This window comes from Myxine glutinosa, chromosome 3 (genome assembly GCF_964187855.1).
Source record: "Myxine glutinosa chromosome 3, kmMyxGlut1.1, whole genome shotgun sequence".
NCBI lineage: Eukaryota > Metazoa > Chordata > Myxini > Myxiniformes > Myxinidae > Myxine > Myxine glutinosa.
The window spans coordinates 184,332,781-184,353,996 of NC_136263.1; the positions used below are offsets into that span (position 1 = coordinate 184,332,781).

The 21,216-nt window shown below is 44.7% G+C and overlaps 1 protein-coding gene across 3 annotated transcripts in view; it reads left to right on the forward strand.

The window, feature by feature from the left end:
- NNT (nicotinamide nucleotide transhydrogenase) overlaps positions 1-21,216 on the forward strand; it is a 69,822-nt gene that overhangs the window by 12,001 nt on the left and 36,605 nt on the right. For all 3 annotated transcript variants that reach the window (XM_078774809.1, XM_068102039.2, XM_068102040.2), the window contains 4 exons: positions 12,394-12,614; positions 14,129-14,216; positions 18,595-18,683; positions 20,321-20,508. In XM_078774809.1, the coding sequence (XP_078630935.1) occupies positions 12,394-12,614; positions 14,129-14,216; positions 18,595-18,683; positions 20,321-20,508 (586 nt within the window). The remainder of the gene's footprint in view (positions 1-12,393; positions 12,615-14,128; positions 14,217-18,594; positions 18,684-20,320; positions 20,509-21,216) is intronic.

The following is a 21,216-nucleotide window of genomic DNA, read 5'->3' on the forward strand; positions in this document are numbered from 1 at the left end:
GACAGGCTGAGTCAACCCCCCTGGCGTTAATTCAGCGATCGACCGGGATTCGAACCCAGGATCCTAGGATCCTAAAGCCGGCACCCTAGCCGCTAGCCCAACACCAGGGATGTTGAGAGGAAAGCTGAAGCCAAACGCTCAGACCATCTCAACACTATTCGATCTCTAGATACCCTACAAATAGATGTCTTTTCCCGATTTGCGATTTATAAAGTGGGTAATTTTTCGATTAAAAGTCAATCTTCTTCTTCTTCACGATTAGTAGTGACGTCGCCCAGGAAGACAACCACCACATCCGTATTGTGTACGGGTTGCATCGCGGTACGATTGAACTCAAAACGGTGAATATTGTTCAAATTTCTACATAAATGCTGGGTTGATGTGCCCTTGGTGATTGTCGTAATGCAAGGCGAGATGGTTTCATGCGACACCAATGGCCGAAAGATCTGAGGGTTGCCAGAAATTGTACAAGGTTTGTCTGAAATACCCGAGTGTGGATCGGACCTACAAAATATTTGGTTTTGTGTTCAGAACATTTTAGAGAGAAATGTTATGAACAACAGAGATGGCTAAATCTTGTGGTTTTCTGCCACGATTGAGAGGATACTATCCTCACGCTTTAGCGAAAGAAACAACCGTCGCTCAAAACTGCAACACCATCTCTGTCGAGCTACCTGCATATGGATATGGGCAATTTGAGAGGTAAATCCAACACCTGTGTTGGTCTTCTGGCAACCGATCTCACCTCGCCACCACTCCTACTCTCCCTCCCTCCCTCCCCCCTCTACTGGGTCAGGACATCAACACAATACAAACAAGAAACAACCATCGCACAAAACTGAAACGCCATCTCTGCCGAGCTACCAGCATATGGATATGGGCAATTTGAGTGATTAATCCAACACCTGTGTTGGTCTACCAGCGACCGATCTCACCTTGCTAGATTATGCATCTGAAGAGCTCAAAAACCCAAGCCAACAATACCCACGACCACCCCACAGCCCCACCATCTCCCCACGATACCCCAACTGTCACCCTAGCTAACAATACTGATGACCAATGGATGCCCCCTTACCCCCTCCCCTCCACCATCCTCCCACAATCCCTCATCAACCATCGCCCCACAATCCCCCATCACCATCCCACATGAACATCCAGACAAACTTGATCCTTAAATTGCTTTTCATTCTGAAGGAGAGGGGATGTAATGTAATGCTGTTCCTGTTCCGTGTTTTGTGAAATAATATATATATATGCGTTTGCGACTGTAGCGAGAGTACACCACGGTGTAGGCCTTATGAATAAGGCAGTTATCTTGCGCCATCCCACACCCCTCCTCCATCCCCATCAACCACCACCATCCCACACCCTTCACTTGCCTTCTTCCACAATCCCCCATCAACTGTGTGCCTGGGCGGTGTAGGTGTTGAGTCCATTCGGTGTCGTGTCTGTGCCGTATTTCTTCTGGAGTTAAAGGCTGATTTATCAATTAATACAAAATCCCTGATAAACCGTCAATTGAAAGGAAAAACAAACCTACCAATCTGTCGTGAACAGTCGATTGACATTTTCATCTGCACTACCAACACTATGACCTTCACACACACTATATTCGGCTGAATCCCTCGCACAAGGCTACGATACGGATCTACAATTTTCCCGAAAGCGTTTCCATCACTAATTATATCTTCAATAAATAGTTTCTTCAATATCTCACTGCTCCGTTTTGACAAACTGAGAACCCTCAGAGTTGCTAGTGAAGGAAGAATCAGCATCGGAATCCGAGTTTGGAATAAGCCAACGCTGTTTTTCTATGTGTCGCCATTACGATCAAAGTGAGTTCATTATGTGACATCACTGGCGAAATCGAAAATCGACACTCTTGGGCTGTTTTCGACACTGTTATTGGTAAAATAAATTTCAAACAAAATTCCCTTCAAATTGGACCTTGATTAATGATTTTCAATGGTTTTCAGGGGAAAAAAAATTGTGTTCTGCATTGCTCAAGTATGTAATTAAATTGAAATAAAATGTATATTTTAAAGGCTGTAGAAAAAAAAACCCCAAAAAACGTTTTTCAGAAATTTACCACCATTGATGCACCATCTTTTACACTACCTTATTTAACACGGTTTAACATGCCTATTTGTGTCCTTTATGACGTCCTTAAAAACAGTAAGTTTCCTGTTTGGAATGATACTTCTGTGTGCATGCGTACTCGGGATGAGATTACATATTGATATAATTTACCAATTTCAGAGCCAAATTACTGCAAACCTGCAGGTTCATGTTTACCTCCACCACCTAAGGTGAGTAGAGGTTATGTTTTCACCCCTGTCTGTTTGTTTGTCTGTGAACAAGATATCTCAAAACGTTGTGGACGTATTCGGAAGAAATTTGGCAGAGAGGTAGAGTATGTGACAAGGATGAAATTATTTGATTTTGGTGAAGATCTGGATCCGGATCCGGCTAGTGGAATTTTTTAATTGATTCGTCAATTTTTTAATTTTTAATTTAATAGCCTGGTGTTGGCTTAGCGGTTAGGGTGCACGCTTGGGATCCTAGGATCCTGGGTTCGAATCCCGGTCGATCGCTAAATTAACGCCAGGGGGTTGACTCAGCCTGTCATCCTTCCAAGTTCGGCAAATTGAGTACCAGCTTGCTGGGATGAATGATCATGGTGTGTACACCGTATCCCTGCGCATCGTAAGAGCGTGACCAAGGGTTGGTGTCAGGAAGGGCATCCGGCCATAAAAAATTGCCTCAAACAGGGAACCATGATTGTCATGGGGCCCGCAAGACTAACCCCCGCTCTAGCGGGGAAATGGCCTTAAAACGATCATTAATATTTCATTCATTCATTCGTCACCATTGGGGGCGATAGGGACAAAAACGATATACAGCAGAATATCTCAAAAAGTTGTGGAAAGATTTGGACGAGACTTAGTGGACAGATTGTGTGTGTGACAAGGACTAATCAATTCGATTCTGGTGAAGATCGTGAGTATGGATTTGGATACGAGATTTATTTAATTTTCAAGTCTTTCACGAGCCTCGATCTTGTATACAAAAAAAATAAAAAAAAAAAATAAAAAAAAATGATTCTTTACCATAGAGAGGTCTGGTGAAAAGCGATTATATAACATGATATTAAAAAAAGTTATGGTCAAGTTATGACTAAACTAGGTGGACGAGTTGGTTAGGTGACGAGAACAAGCCAATTCGATTTTGGTTCAGGTCCGAATCCAGATCCGGCCTATCAGTGGGATACAAAACATAAACTGTTCAGCCTGGCGGAGGTATGTGCTCTACCGACTATGCCATTCTAGGACGATGTGTTTTGTAGTATTTGAAATATAACATTCCATGGAAATTTGCTCATGCCTTGGTCGTAAACCGATGTCTGTAGACACAGAAAGTGATTCAATTATTGCTTCACCACACTTTGCGTGACACACGCACAAAGTAATGAAATGACTAGTTCAACTCGTGTTGAGAGTTTATATCTGGGTTGGGATTCAAACCCAGACAACCCAAAATTTGAGAACGCATCCCTTTGGACTAGCCTGCCATCCATGGCATGGTCATTTGCTTCAAAGTTTTCAATCCACTCCAAGTTTGTACCTGCCAATGCTCTTAATTAACCGGAAAAAAAAATGTGCGTTTTACTGCTGGCTTTTGCGGTTTTCTAAGTGCTGGTGAAAATTCCACAAAAACCAAAATCCACTTTAAAGAAACAAAAACCACCAACTTCCAACTTGTTCTACCAACTTAACCATTTTTATTAATTCCTCTGCTCTGCCTTTAAAATATATTCCTTCATAAATTTTCTTCATTTTTTTTTCTTTTTCCAAGTTTACATTCTGTTTGCATCGGTGATGATTAATCTAAACCGCAGCATTTTAAAAACTCTCAAAACTGATACACCTTGCTGTATCCATTGCTCTGAAATACACCAATTACTCTCGTTTGTGTTATTTTTGGGATTGGAATTTACGTACACTTGACAGACTTTGTCGTGATTATTGACATGATGAGCGTTTTGATGTTTGTAATTGGGGCTTTTCTGATCAAGTTTTCCTTTTGGGGGTTCTGAGTGGAGCCAACATATTTGCCAAATTTAAAGAAATATCACCAGTGTTTTTTCATTGTTTCAATGCCAATGCCAATGTAGTTTCTCCCCTAATCAAGTACATGGGTGGGTATTTCATCTCAGCAAATTGGATGAAGTAAAATCTCTCCCCTCCCCGCTCCACCTCCACTCTTATGATTTAGGACTTGCAATGCAGGCTTCCAAACCTTGGTGGTGTCTTAGCAGTTAAATTGGTTGGCGTAGAATGTTAAGGTCCTGAGTTCAACCTCCTCCCTCCCCGATGCCAAAATAACACCAGGTGGGTTGATTCACCCTGTCATCCTTCTGAGGCTGGCAAAATGAGCCCACCATAAAGACGTGAGTTACATTTGGTCTCTTATTAGTCCCCTACCGGTGTACACCGGAGGGGACTATAGGTTTGCACCCCGTCCCTCCGTCTGTCAGTCTGTCCGTCTGTCAGTCCGTCACACAAAGAACAGTTTTCCGGACTTTTTTTTCTAAACTCTTGATGCTAATGATTTCAAACTTGGTACATGGTTTCCTCATGATAAGTTACAGATCAAGTTCGAACTTCACGACGTTTCGATCATTTTTGACAAAGTTATGGCACTTTGAACTTTGGTAATTTCCCCAACAGTTTTCCGGACGACAGCCTGCCGGTAGGGGCCATGTATTGCAGCGCAATATTCAGGATGCTTGTTTACACTCGGGATGCATTCCTGAAACCCCCCCTTTTTTTTTTCTTTTCTTTTTTGTATACAAGATCGAGGACGTTGAAAGAGCTAACAGTAATCACACAAAAAGTCAAACCGACACACAAAACACAAAATAAGGGGAGCGGTAGACAAGATGGGGATTTTGTTTGCATCTTGTGCAAATCGAAAGCTGTTCTCCCATATGAATCTATATAATTATAAAATTGAAATCTTGCGTGTTTGTATGTAACATTCGATCGGTCCGGGGGCGTGGCTTACCCCTTTGAGAGAGTAGTAATATCCACCATTTTATTAACTCGCATAGCTTTGAGGCCTGTTTTGTAGGCCCATGGTGTCTTGCTCTCTCTCTCAGTTTTATTTCAAATCAAATTCGATATATCATTTCATTTTTCACAGTCGCTAACATAGTTTTAGACTCGGTTGAAAAAAAACGGGAAGAAAATCCGATGAAAGTTTCCGTTTATAGAACGAAATGAATTCTGAAAGGCTTGTATCTTCAAGGCCATTGAGTCTGTTTCACGCCTTTATCTTCAATCTAAGTCGCCATCTGATTTCATTTTTATCGATGGTTTTAGACTCGGTAAAAGAAATAATTGAGAACATTCACGGGAAATTGCAGAGATATATTTTAAAAATCGCGCCACGTTGATATACGAAAATACACCGCCTAAAATAACAGGCATACAGTATATATCTTCGTCATTTCATTCAACATTATTACCCGGAAGTAAAATATGTTTCAGGAAATTACCGAGAGATATGTCTTCGATTTTTAAAATTATTTATATGCGCATACACTTTAAATAGGTTTATTTGAAATCTTTAATTTTCACAATGTAATTTATTTGTCATTTGATGATCGGCAAAACGATAGCACAAACACAATACTATTTGCAGGAAGAATGTCGTATCAACCCTCCGACGGCGCTACGGACGCGGACAACGAATCACACCTCACGTCTATGGACGCGAATAGCAACATCCGCACGAATCAGTCATCGATGATTTTCATTGACGCGCCTGGATGCACAGGGAAGACGTTTCTTATTTACCTGATTCTCTCCAAAGTGAGAGCGAGTGGAGAAGTTGCCCCCTGCGGTGGCCTCATCTGGCATAGCTGCTACCCTCATGCCTGGTGGAAGAACAGCGCACTCAAGGTTCCAAATCCCTCTGACACCGAGGGAAGATGGCGTATGCAACATCGATAAAAATTCCACTATCGCAGACCTCTTTCGAAGTACAAAACTCATCGTGTGGGATGAGTGTCCTATGATCAGGAGAGAGAGTTTCGAGGCTGTGGATCGCACGTTGAGTGATGTATGTGACAAAGACGAGCCTTTTGGAGGGATCTTGACGATATGCTGTGGTGATTTCCGTCAACGTGATCAGAGATAATAAGGGCTGAAATCACGTGTCACAGGTAAGTGATTTAGAACGCTGGAGAGGTGAGCCTTATGGCTTGCTGGCCCAAATAATCTCCCTGATGATGTCCAGCATTCGCTTTAGTTCTATTCTCATATCTATTCAAACTGACATTGACCCAACGGGTCATGGGTCGTTTAGGGGTAGCATCATCATCATCATTGGCTGAGGGGTAGCATCATTTCCTGAGGCGTAGCATCATTGGCTGAGGGGTAGCATCATTGGCTGAGGGGTAGCATCATTGGCTGAGGGGTAGCATCATTGGCTGAGGGGTAGCATCATTGGCTGAGGGGTAGCATCATTGGCTGAGGGGTAGCATCATTGGCTGAGGGGTAGCATCATTGGCTGAGGGGTAGCATCATTGGCTGAGGGGTAGCATCATTGGCTGAGGGGTAGCATCATTGGCTGAGGGGTAGCATCATTGGCTGAGGGGTAGCATCATTGGCTGAGGGGTAGCATCATTGGCTGAGGGGTAGCATCATTGGCTGAGGGGTAGCATCATTGGCTGAGGGGTAGCATCATTGGCTGAGGGGTAGCATCATTGGCTGAGGGTAGCATCATTGGCTGAGGGGTGGCATCATTGGCTGAGGGGTGGCATCATTGGCTGAGGGGTGGCATCATTGGCTGAGGGGTCGCATCATTGGCTGAGGGGTCGCATCATTGGCTGAGGGGTCGCATCATTGGCTGAGGGGTGGCATCATTGGCTGAGGGGTGGCATCATTGGCTGAGGGGTGGCATCATTGGCTGAGGGGTGGCATCATTGGCTGAGGGGTGGCATCATTGGCTGAGGGGTGGCATCATTGGCTGAGGGGTGGCATCATTGGCTGAGGGGTGGCATCATTGGCTGAGGGGTGGCATCATTGGCTGAGGGGTGGCATCATTGGCTGAGGGGTGGCATCATTGGCTGAGGGGTGGCATCATTGGCTGAGGGGTGGCATCATTGGCTGAGGGGTGGCATCATTGGCTGAGGGGTAGCATCATTGGCTGAGGGGTAGCATCATTGGCTGAGGGGTAGCATCATTGGCTGAGGGGTAGCATCATTGGCTGAGGGGTAGCATCATTGGCTGAGGGGTAGCATCATTGGCTGAGGGGTAGCATCATTTCCTGAGGCGTAGCATCATTGGCTGAGGGGTAGCATCATTGGCTGAGGGGTAGCATCATTTCCTGAGGCGTGGCATCATTGGCTGAGGGGTGGCATCATTGGCTGAGGGGCGGCATCATTGGCTGAGGGGCGGCATCATTGGCTGAGGGGCGGCATCATTGGCTGAGGGGCGGCATCATTGGCTGAGGGGCGGCATCATTGGCTGAGGGGCGGCATCATTGGCTGAGGGGCGGCATCATTGGCTGAGGGGCGGCATCATTGGCTGAGGGGCGGCATCATTGGCTGAGGGGCGGCATCATTGGCTGAGGGGCGGCATCATTGGCTGAGGGGCGGCATCATTGGCTGAGGGGCGGCATCATTGGCTGAGGGGCGGCATCATTGGCTGAGGGGCGGCATCATTGGCTGAGGGGCGGCATCATTGGCTGAGGGGCGGCATCATTGGCTGAGGGGCGGCATCATTGGCTGAGGGGCGGCATCATTGGCTGAGGGGCGGCATCATTGGCTGAGGGGCGGCATCATTGGCTGAGGGGCGGCATCATTGGCTGAGGGGCGGCATCATTGGCTGAGGGGCGGCATCATTGGCTGAGGGGCGGCATCATTGGCTGAGGGGCGGCATCATTGGCTGAGGGGCGGCATCATTGGCTGAGGGGCGGCATCATTGGCTGAGGGGCGGCATCATTGGCTGAGGGGCGGCATCATTGGCTGAGGGGCGGCATCATTGGCTGAGGGGCGGCATCATTGGCTGGGGGGCGGCATCATTGGCTGGGGGGCGGCATCATTGGCTGGGGGGCGGCATCATTGGCTGGGGGGCGGCATCATTGGCTGGGGGGCGGCATCATTGGCTGGGGGGCGGCATCATTGGCTGGGGGGCGGCATCATTGGCTGGGGGGCGGCATCATTGGCTGGGGGGCGGCATCATTGGCTGGGGGGCGGCATCATTGGCTGGGGGGCGGCATCATTGGCTGGGGGGCGGCATCATTGGCTGGGGGGCGGCATCATTGGCTGGGGGGCGGCATCATTGGCTGGGGGGCGGCATCATTGGCTGGGGGGCGGCATCATTGGCTGGGGGGCGGCATCATTGGCTGGGGGGCGGCATCATTGGCTGGGGGGCGGCATCATTGGCTGGGGGGCGGCATCATTGGCTGGGGGGCGGCATCATTGGCTGGGGGGCGGCATCATTGGCTGGGGGGCGGCATCATTGGCTGGGGGGCGGCATCATTGGCTGGGGGGCGGCATCATTGGCTGGGGGGCGGCATCATTGGCTGGGGGGCGGCATCATTGGCTGAGGGGCGGCATCATTGGCTGAGGGGCGGCATCATTGGCTGAGGGGCGGCATCATTGGCTGAGGGGCGGCATCATTGGCTGAGGGGCGGCATCATTGGCTGAGGGGCGGCATCATTGGCTGAGGGGCGGCATCATTGGCTGAGGGGCGGCATCATTGGCTGAGGGGCGGCATCATTGGCTGAGGGGCGGCATCATTGGCTGAGGGGCGGCATCATTGGCTGAGGGGCGGCATCATTGGCTGAGGGGCGGCATCATTGGCTGAGGGGCGGCATCATTGGCTGAGGGGCGGCATCATTGGCTGAGGGGCGGCATCATTGGCTGAGGGGCGGCATCATTGGCTGAGGGGCGGCATCATTGGCTGAGGGGCGGCATCATTGGCTGAGGGGCGGCATCATTGGCTGAGGGGCGGCATCATTGGCTGAGGGGCGGCATCATTGGCTGAGGGGCGGCATCATTGGCTGAGGGGCGGCATCATTGGCTGAGGGGCGGCATCATTGGCTGAGGGGCGGCATCATTGGCTGAGGGGCGGCATCATTGGCTGAGGGGCGGCATCATTGGCTGAGGGGCGGCATCATTGGCTGAGGGGCGGCATCATTGGCTGAGGGGCGGCATCATTGGCTGAGGGGCGGCATCATTGGCTGCGGGGCGGCATCATTGGCTGAGGGGTCTTCTCCTCACTGCTCATTACTAAAAACTGCTCTTCTATGTGAGGATTGATAAATAAAAGCAATTAGAACCAGTAAATTTAGTTTTATATGGCATTTTGCCTCTCTATTAGAAAGTGTGAGAAAATTATATATCTTCGCCATAGGTTGACCTTTGACCCCCACTGTAACCATGGTTACCCCTTAATTATATATAATAACATTGACCCAACGGGTCATGGGTCGTCTAGTAATATTATAGATTGAGGATGCGTTTCTGTGCGGTAGTTTTTGGTCGGCCTGACATTACCAAACTAAATCCTCGAGGTTTTTGAGACCTCTTTGCAGGAGTACCTGCTGGAGTAATTAATAGTCGTGTTCTACTGATGATAAAGGGTTTTGGAAAAATTTAACAAAAAAGCACTTAACGAAGGTCAAGCAATATCATTCGATACTGCAGGCAACAAGCGAGTGAGGCCGACTGAAGCGTCCTTGACCTGATGCTGCCCTGGGAACACAGAACACCTATGTGGCGAACCTATTTGGTGGAGTGTGCACCGTGGGAGAGCAGCCATAGACGTTGTAGTGCGGCTTGGTGAAATGACACTGCATCAAAAAACGTAAACACGAAAATTAAGAGGCGTGAATAGAAAGTTTTTTGTACTTTGTCAATGGCATCAAGTTGAAAACGCGTAAATAGAGGAATACCTGTAGTACTTGCTGTTTTTATTTTCTATCCGCGAGAACAATGAGAAACAAGCATTCTGAGTATTGAGCTGCAATACATGTCCCCTACCAAAGTTCAAAGTACCATAACTTTGTCAAAAATGATCGAATATGCAAATTTATGCACGGTTGATGCTGGTTTTCAAACTTGATCTGAGGTATGCTGAGACACGTGTGTCACGCCTCGTTGATAAGCCCGCAAGGTCGCTCTGTGGAGCGGCCTGCACATATTGCACTGTGTGAATTATATAAATTATTACCAACTCACGGTCTGAGGTACTCGCGATTCAAGAGATATCCATTTTTTTATGGCACATTGGAGAAGCCAATGCGAGGTTTCTTCTTCCTCAACTTGTCACAACTCTGTCAAATGCGATCGAGTTAAAAAAGTCAGAATTTGACCAAATCTGTTTTATTCGTTTGTTAATATACCTCAGCTATTGACAAATCTTAAATTAGAATTTTATTTGAGGTTAAAATGACCGCGACAGGTCGTGTCCAACGATGCTTTCAGTCTGTACATGTGATAAATAATTAAATCCGCACACTTGACGCCTCTTCTTCTTCACGCAATAACAACTTCTAGCTTCCAGACCGTACATCCAATCATCTTGAAATTTTGCACACTTGTTACTCTTCATGACTTCTACTATAGTATGAAGTTTCACGTCGATCAATAAAGCGATTCAAGAGATATCCATTTTTAAAATATTTTCGTTTAATTAACGATATCTGCCAAACCACGTGAGCTATCGCAAATTCCAAAAGGCCATTTTAGTAGACTGACATGCGGAACAGATCTGTGAAGTTTCCCCTCGATTGGATCAAAAATGAGGGAGGAGCTCGGTTTTAAAGGTTCATGATTAAAAACGTCATAACTCTGAAACCATGTGACGCATGACGTCATGCTCGCTGACTTTTTTGTTCGTCATGGGTATGCGATTCTGCCTGCAAAGGTTGGCCTCGATCTGTTCAGCCGTTGCAGAGAAAAAGGGGTTTTCGTGTCTTCACGAAAAACAATATGGCGCCCGAACCACGTGATCTGTGACGTCATAATTACCATTAAAATATTCTGCAGACCGAGTCCCTCCTATGGTGAAAATTTGATCTCAATCGGTCCTATTATTGCAGAGAAAATCTTTTTTAAAGGAAATTAAAACTTAAAATGGCACTGAGTTAAGGATCATCAGAATTATCAGAATTCCCAAAGTTCAAAGTGCCATAACTTTGTCAAAAATGATCGAAACGTCGTGAAGTTCGAACTTGATCTGTAACTTATCATGAGGAAACGATGTGCCAAGTTTGAAATCATTAACATTAAGCGTTTAGAAAGAAAGTCCGGAAAACTGTTCTTTCCGTGACGGACGGACGGACGGACGGACGGACTGACGGACGGACTGACGGATGGAGGGACGGCGTGCAAACCTATAGTCCCCTCCGGTGTACACCGGTAGGGGACTAATAAGCGCAATTGATTTATTGATTATGAATCTTTTTTTTTTTTTTAATTGGGCAAATTCACTCGCTCTAGTTCTACAGGCCCAAGGCTGGACTAATTTTGATGTGGTGCGTTACTCTAACTAGGCCTTGGCTTGCCTTGCTTTGGTTGACATTGCAGCAAGGCATTGTTTGAAAACTTGTCTATTATTTGATTTGCATTCATGCCTCCGCGACGAAGTGGCCGGAGGCATTATGTTTTTGGATTGGCTGTCCGTCCATCGGTCTGTCTGTCAATGCATCGTTGATAGATTTTCATTACCATGATAGCTTAATGATAACTTAAGAACAGCTGAAGGTATCCAAGTCAAACATGGTACAAGCATGTAGAATGATGTACAGCTGATTAGATTATGGGGTCAAGAGGTCAGAGGTAATGTCAGGTAAAAATGTGATACCTGAGAACAGCTGAAGGGATTTAAATCGATTTTCGTACAAGTATTGTATACACATCTGTCTGCATCCATCCAACAACAAAACAACATGCATTTTAAGGCCATTTTCCCTGCTAGAGCGGGGGTTAGTCATGGATTATTGGATTATTTTATATTATTTCCCATAATGGATTATTTGTGACTTAAAGGTCAAGGGTCACAGGTCACATGAAAACTCCTGTTAATGTAATAACATTGGCTATGGGATTTGAACTAAACTTAGTATATGTACCATATGATACATTTGTACAGATTAGATATTGAGGTCAATGGTCTTGAGGTTTTAGGTCAAAGTTAGAGGAAGCAAAGACGCAATGTGGGCAGAAGCAAATCTGTCGACGTCACAACATCAATTGATGAGATGTGTTGTAATTATCGACAAACTTCTTGCTCGCCAATCGTTTTATTTAATATATTTTGGAGACGATGGTGAATGTGAGTGTGAGCCTGACGTGTGATGTGCATGTTGTTGCAGGTGAGAGCCCCTGCAGAGATACTGCAGTCTGATGTGAAGCACGAGGCAGAGTTGTTGAAGAAGCACGGCACACTCGTGAGCTTTGTTTACCCGGCGCAGAATGATGTGCTGTTGAAGATTCTGGCCTCTCGCCAGGCCTCTGTTCTCGCAATGGATCAGGTCCCTCGTGTGACGATTGCTCAGGGTTATGACGCGCTCAGCTCCATGGCTAATATTTCTGGGTAAGCTGGGAAGAGGATGGAGATTTTCTTGGCAGGATAATTGAGGAGACTTAAGATTATTGCATGTTTGTCATTCCCATCTGAGTTTGGATACATTTACCTATCGTCAACAGACGATGTGTCTATTTGTTTTTCGTCTACTTTTGTCCTTGTGATTCACGCAAAAGTATGATGTGTCCATATGGCCTTGACTGTCCTCTAATGTATGTCAGGGCTCAAAATACCTTTTTGATCTACCTGCACTGGTTCAGGTGAAAGTAATCGACAGCAGAAATTGTCTGTACCTCATAAAATACATTTTCAAACAATGCGTTCATCAGGTAATTGCTTATTTGGAAAGGCTTTCAAAATGTCACATTCCGTACATACCTAGAGATGACTTGCGAGTGGCTTACCCAAAATAGATAGCGGAAGTGTATGTAATACAACAACACCAACATTCTGTGTGGATGTAGCCGGAGAATTTGTGTGGATGGAGAGGGCCACTCTGCCATAAAGCCCAGATCGGTGGGGTGTTGCACTGATGGTTGTCCTTCTGGAAGTTTCTCCCATCTCCACACAGGGATCTCTGGAGCTCAGCCAGAGTGACCATCGGGTTCTTGGTCACCTCTCTTACTCAGGCCCTTCTTCCCCGATTGCTCAGTTTGGACGGGCGGCCAGCACTAGGAAGAGTCCTGGTTGTTTCAAACTTCTTCCATTTAAGAATTATGGAGGCCACTGTGCTCTTGGGAACCTTCAATGCAGCAGAAATGTTTTTGTAGGCTTCCCCAGATCTGTGCCTTGACACAATCCTGTCTCTGAGCTCTGCTGGCAGTTCCTTCGACCTCATGGCTTGGTTTTTGCTCTGATATGCATTGTCAGCTGTGAGACCTTATATAGGCAGGTGTGTGCCTTTCCAAATCATGTCCAATCAATTGAATTTACCACAGTTGGACTCCAATCAAGGTGGAGAAACATCTCAAAGATGATCAAGAGAAATGGGAGGCACCTGAGCTAAATTTCAAGTGTCATAGCAAAGGGTATGAATACTTGTGTCAATGTGATATTTCAGTTTTTTCTTTTTAATACATTTGCAAAACTTTCTAAAATCCTGTTTTCTCTTTGTCATTATGGGGTATTGAGTGCAGATTGATGAGGGAAAAAATGAATTTAAATGATTTCAGCATAAGGCTGCAACATAACAAAATGTGAAAAAAGTGAAGGGGTCTGAATACTTTCTGAATGCACTGATTCCTCCTTGTCACATGCCCATCATATCGTCCTGTTCACCAAATTTCGTGCGAATCTGTCCATAACTTTTTTGAGATATCCTGCTCATAGACGGGCAGACAGACAAACTTGTGAAAACATAACTTCCGTCCACTTTTGGTGGCAGAGGTAATACGTTCTTCCCGTTGTTTGTCGTCTCTTCTCTTCGGACGGGTAACAAGTTGTTTTTCTTTTGAGACAGAAACTATAGTTTCCATGAAACAACATTTGCAATTACCAATTTTTGGTTTTGTGTGTTGTGTTAGGTACAAGGCGGTGGTTCTCGCTGCAAATAACTTTGGACGATTCTTCACGGGGCAGATCACTGCTGCTGGGAAGGTGCCTCCAGCAAAGGTGCAAGCAAAACACCTGAATGTGATTTATTCGCTCTGTTGTCCTCACATCCCCCACTACCCCCTTATTTTGTCTCCTCGCCCAGTAGATGAGCTTCATTTTATTATTTCTTACATTGATAAATTATGTTAATTGGTGAATAGGACATGTCCAGAGTTAATTCACCTCTGTGGACATGAGATTCTTCATTTTTGGTGCATGCAACAACAGACAGTTATGTAAAGAACTGCATTTGCAAATGTAATTTTGGTGGCAACTACATTTTATATTATTCAAGTGAAATACCTGCATATGCATTCTGTACTTGTTGGTTGCATTGGCATGAGGACAATATACTTTTTCACAAAATAAGTTTTCAAATTTCTGTGGAATGCCCCATGTGGTTAGGATTAGGGTTAGCTGCTGTAACCAGAACACTAGTATAATTAAGCCTCCCCCTCTACTTGTAGTATAAGGGAAGGTTTGTAGCTGTTGCAGGGTTTGTTTTTACAATTGACATCCCCCAAATTTTAATGGTACCACAGAGTTTTTCAGGCTGCAAGGAGTACTAAACCACCACTTAGAAAATAATTTTTCTATTTATTTATTTATTTTTCTTCCTGCACTCTCAACACCAAGTTCCCAAACTGTATCTTGGACACTCCAGCTGTATCTTGAAGCAGGACTTTTAGAATTAAATTTTGCACCAATAATGCGAATGAAAAGTATGCGGGTTGACTTATTTTTTGACCTTGACCTAATATTTAAGCTCATGACCTAATTATATAAATTTTAACAATTTTTACCTAATCTCTACGAAGTTTGTCCGATCAGAAGCAAATTGCCCTCATCATATAGCTTAGAGCAAGCCGCATTTAACTGCAATTTTATGGACAGATTTGGATGAAGCTTGGTGGACAGGATGAATGGATGAATTGATTCGTTTTTGGTGAAGATCCGGATCCGAATACTGGAATTCATCTCCAATGAGAGATGGGGCCAAAAACGATATACCGTGGAACGCCTCTATTTCCGGGGGATATGTTCCTGGAAAATCCCACGAATTGCGAAACCGCGAATAGGGGGACATTGTTTCAATGGAAAAGGGGAGGATAGGTTCCCGAGTCACGAAAATCCGCGAATAGAGAGGAACAAACCGCGAATGGCGAGGCAACATCTGCGAATGGCGAGGCAACATCTGCGAATGGTGAGGCAAATCCCAAGAATGTTGACGATAAGGCCGAAAAAAATATATTGCTGGTCTCTGGTCAGACCAAAGTTCCAGAATTGATGCGACGATGCGGGTTTTTTTTCTCTCCTTTTTTTGAAAAGCATGGATTGCACATATAAAGGTTGTTTTTTTGTGTCCTCATGCCTTGCGGTCCTCCTCATCTGCCGTGGCACCGTCCAGAGAGAAATTAAAGACAGCCAATGGGACTTGTAGGCCTTTTTTGTAAATAATGAACACAAGCTCAAGTTATTTTAAAATGTATTTATTCTGAAAATCATTAAGTTCCTCAAGCATATTATAGACTGTCACTTCGTTCTCGAGATCGCCTCGCCGTACCGTTAAACATTCCAAGGCATCGATCGCGTCAACACTGCGCATGCGCAAGTGGTCTAACAGGCCTATGGTCTCCCATGATCTCTTCTCCAAGTCCACCACCAGATTATCACAGACACTTACAACTTCATGACAAACGCGATAGGATCCAGGCCTAACTCACGAGACCACCCGCAGCTCTCTAGGCCTTCTGGTTGCTTCACACGAACCCGACAAAGAACGTCTTCGTTTCAATAAATGACAATATCCAGCCGATTGGATTCATGACGTCACGGCACACAAAACAACTCGTATCTTTGGAACGGCTGGTTTGATTTGGACAAACTAAACGTAGTTTTGTAGGGGAGAACCGTGTGCGAACGTCGATACCAATGGCGACCCTCACAGACCCGTATTTCCCGAGATAGCGCGCCAGCCCGGCAACAACAGGCCCGCGCTGTTGTAGGTACCGTTGGAAATTAAAAAAAAAAATTGTTGACGCCCAGGGTCAAAATCGATGCACGCGCTGACCAGAGACCGGAAATATATTTTTCTCGGCCTAATCCACGAAGGTTGATAATTCTTCTTCCATATGTAACGAACGGTGGATTCGTTGACGCCGTAATGCCTGCCCAGATGCCGCACACTGTCCTCTTGAAAGCTGGTTGAGCAGTTCCACTTTCTGGCTCGGGCTCATCACTTTCTTCTGCCTCTTTGTAGTCGACACATCTCCGGCACTGGTCTTGTGCTTGGGAGCCATAACTGAATGATGAGCAGAGCGAGAGTCAAAAATGCAGGTCTAAGCAACGGGACGAGAACAATGATTGAGAACCAAGACACCGTCTGTATATGTAGGAATGCGAGCATTGTGGGTATCTGCGGAAGGGGTGAATACTCTGTCCATTTTTTGTGGGGAATGTTATCGGATGATTCCGTATTAAGCATATTTGCTAATTTAAATAATGTATTTCATGAAACATTTGCATTCTATAACTCGCGGAGGATAACTTGTTTACACAGCTGATGGAACATCCCACGAAGCTCTTGATTATCGTCCAGCTAAAATCTGCGGTCGCAAAAGCCATGAAAACGCAAATAACACAGCTGTGAATGTATTAGCAGGTTATGCTTGCAGCTTGTCGATGTTTTTTTTGCTTACGTATGTCTCGCTGCTTTATACATGGCTGGTGAAAGATGGGTTTTATGAGTATAAACGTGTCAAGCTAACGGGTCGTGAAATTTTTTTTTTTGCGCCCCTGAAAAACTGTGAATAGGGGCGGAAAAAAATACGCGATTTTGTGAAACACGGCCACAAATAGAAAAAATAACCGCGGATTTGCAGGACATTTTTCTGCGATAGAGAAACATGTCGCATTTTATCAACCACGAATACGCGGATCCCACGAATAGCGGAACCGCGAATAACGGGGTCCGACTGTATAGCACTATATTTCAAAAAGTTGTGGACGGGTTATGATAATTTTGTAGATGACAAGAACAAGCTGGTTAGATTTTGGTTCAAGTCCAGATCCAGTTCCGGCCTGTCAATGGGATACAAAATGTAAACTGTTCAGCCTGGCCGATATATGTGCTCTACGGAATGCCATTTTAGTTATTATTATTGGTGTATACAATTTATTTGTTGTCTTCTGGGCAATCTATGTCGTTGTAATTGGCATTCAGCCTTATACACTGAGAATATCCCACTTCCCATGAACTATTATAATGGTAGCGTTAATGATACTTTTAAAGGTATTGATGTGGCCCATGAGCGAAAGCAACTGTGTTGTCAGATTTTGCATCGGACATGCACACCTGCATGGAAAGTGGATATTTTGTGCTGAATATTTTTTGCTGATGTACAATTATGTTAATTTGTGAAAATTGTAAGCTGAAAAATTCTGGTAAGATATGGTCTTTGAAATATTCATTCATTTTGTATACAGCCTTTGGCTGCTGGTTGTGTCATTGCTGGGAATATGGCTGTGTCCTCTATATGTTAGGGCAGGAATTTGTAATTTGTCCGTGGTACCGGCGATAGCTCACATCTACTCTTCGCAAAGGAGCCCGGGATCTTAAAGTTCCACCAACTAATGCCGGCAGATGGGACGCCTAATTCACTGTCCATCCAAGGGACTGCACGCACACATTGATGAATCAGCCTGCCTATGAAACACTGGGATGACCGTTTATAGCTGGGTCGGAATTCAAACCCAGGTTTGACAGCTCAGAGGTGATTGTGTATACCTCTTCGGCCATTGTGCCAACACGCTTTGAAATATGAAACATGTGACTAACCTGATCAATTTGGTCATGGTGCAGACATTGCTGCTTAGACATGACACTGAGAAAGCAAGTGAAATAACCTTATGTCAAGGAACCTCTAAAAAGGCCCGGACACTTGCTGCTACTCAGTCCTGAGGAATTTGTAAGTTGTTCAGGAGCTGGTGATAATTTGCATACTCTTTGCAAAGGACACCGTGGAATCTTTAACATCCAACCACTAATGCTGCAGATGGGATACCAAGCTCAACGTCCATCTGATGTATGGCACACTCACCGATATATTGCCCAACAAATAAAACACCAAGGTGACAGTTTATAGCTGGGTGGAGATTCAAACCCAGGCTAGGCAGCTCGGACGCATGACTATTCTGCAGGCCGCTTATCAGAAGAGTTGCATACGGACAACAAATGCACAGCAAGATGTATGGCTTGTTTATTGGCACTCCTTTTAAATCAGAAACCAGAATCACCATTCTCGTCCAGAATTACAACACCAGAATGACCATTTTACCTCGTTTTGAAAGGCAGAATATGCTTGACATTGACCGTATGACCCTTTCCTTACCTCAGGTAATGATTATTGGAGGAGGTGTGGCAGGATTGGCGGCTGCAGGAGCAGCGAAAGCAATGGGTGCTATTGTACGAGGCTTTGATACAAGGTGATTAGGAAAGGAGAGTGGTAATTCAGTAAATGTTTGTTTTGGAAGAGAGAAGTTTAAATGAATTTCCTATTCAGTCTAAACTCCATGCTTGCTAAGAGTTGCTCGAACTTCGTTGGTGATGGAAAGGTGTTTGCTGATCCCTAACTGTCCTTGTTTCAATTGTTTTGTTTGTATTGTACTGTGAGAAGAAATGTACAAATAGTCGTATTACCCTCGTCAGAAGAGATGGTATTGCATTTGGGTCTATCTGTTTGTTTGTCCGCACATATGTGCTCATGTCGGCCACAAACGCCACCTATTGGTAGCCAGTAGTACACGTTGTGTTTATCAACTGAGTACCTCGATAAAGTATGTTCAATTAGAATGCGAGTACATCTGTAAAATACGAACGATAAAACTGCACAAAACAAGTCTGGACGAGGGAGGGTATGCAATCCTTGATTGCTCGTTCTAGTTTCCTTTGCCATTTCTCCAGCTCGGCTGCATGCTCTGGTGTATTGGGAACAGGAAGAAGATGTGCAGTTGTGATATGCCGAGTTTTTTTTTTTGGAAGGTGGAGGGCTTGATGAAACTACTGCAGAGAGTGAAGAAGGAAAGTGAAAAAGCTGATCTTTATCTAAACATGAAAAAGACTCATATTGTCAACTGAGAACATTGACGTGTTCAGATTTGGAGATGATCACGTCGAAATAGTTTAAAGTTTCATCTTCCTGGGTTCTAAGATTGAAGTGAGTGGAGAATATGTAGGAGAAATTGATGGATGGTTATCTTTGAGCAAAACAGCAATGTCAGGATTGACTTAGATCTGGAAAGACAAAGATGTGACAATACAAACCAAGAGGAGGCTCGTGAATGCTCTGGTATGTGTTGGAGACTCATGTCAAAAATTCCATGGCCTGAAAGAAGAACAAAGATGTGATGGTAGTTCGTATGCAGCCTATGGCTGCTTGGCTGCATCATTTCCTGGGGACATAGAGGAGGAATAACACAAAACCGAGTATCTATGGCCTGGAGAAGAATAAAATGGGAAAGAATCAGCGTGGGTGGAAGAGATTGTGGATGTGCACGAGGTATTGATAGGCAGCATATTTCAAAGAATGAAGTGAGGAGAATGAGACAATGGAAACGGGGAGATTGTTCCACAATTGGGAGAATAAGGGACCTTGCGACGTGAGCAGTTGTGGGTTTCCAGAGGAACGAACTCTTTTACCTGGGGTGGCCTGGCGAGAGCAGAGGTAACGTGAGTACCCTTTACTCTCGCAGGTAAAAGCAAGATGTACAAGCTTGTATAAAATATATCAGTTTAACACACCATGTCCATCTCACTCGCACACCCTTTCCTACTCCATGTTCTTCTGGCTTTTTTTCTCACAAGACATCAACTGTTGTTGGTTTCAAATCTTATCGAGTCAGGGGTCAGTTGGTCCATCAAACACTTGATTCCTTTCCAAACGAATCCAGTAGAATTAAATGAAATAAAATGCATTTGTCCACAAAAAATGGAAACGACATTACTTTCCGGTACACATAATAGCTATTCAATACGGTCTGTGTGTGCAAGTGCTTGATCTTTGACCTTGCAGAGAATAGTTGGAGTTTGCCTTTATCGATATATTTTTTTCCTGTATGCTCAGGGAAGCAGCCCTCGAGCAGTTCAAGTCTTTGGGTGCTCAGCCACTTGAGGTTTCTGTGAAGGAGTCTGGTGAGGGTGGCGGTGGATATGCCAAAGTCATGTCCAAGGAATTCATCGACGCCGAGATGAAGTTGTTTGCGCAGCAGTGCAAGGAAATTGACATCTTGATAAGCACCGCTCTCATCCCAGGTATGCGGGAATGGGAATTTGGGGGTGTTAGGGAGGGGTGAACATACTGTATTTCAATTTGGATGATTTTTATGAGTCATGTTTGCTGAAGAGACGTTTTTGAAACGAGTCAACTAAGTTATTTGGACATGTGATGAGGAATCTTATGATTGTTGCGGATTCTATCCAGAGCATTGTGTTGGAAAGAGAATATAGATTAGACGGATTTCTGAGAAATGTGAATGTTAGGTGCATGTTTGGGTAAAAGTTGGGAACCTCACTTTTTAACATAATTAGGGAATGCTGAATTCGATTAACCCGGTTCCCAAGCCGAATTTTAAGTTTTTGTCCTTCTAATTAGCATAAAGAAAATGGCTGCCAAATTGCCATTTTTGGACAAATTATTTGACCAAGCATTTATATATCATGTATATACATGCAGCTCTTTTACTTTAACTTTACAACTTTTACCCCAAAATGCACCTAGAAGCTTATACATGGCCTTTTTTCATAAATCCGTCTAGTCTATATTATGGTTGGCGACATATTGAAAGATACATTCAAACTGATATTGAAATTGAACATTATAAAATGGGAAATGGTTTTAATAAGACAATGTTTCATACAACCATTTATTCTAAAATGAAATATACATGGCCATGAAGCACAAACATTCAGGAATGTCACACATGTTGTTTTGCCAAACTACATCAAATTCATACAAGGGGT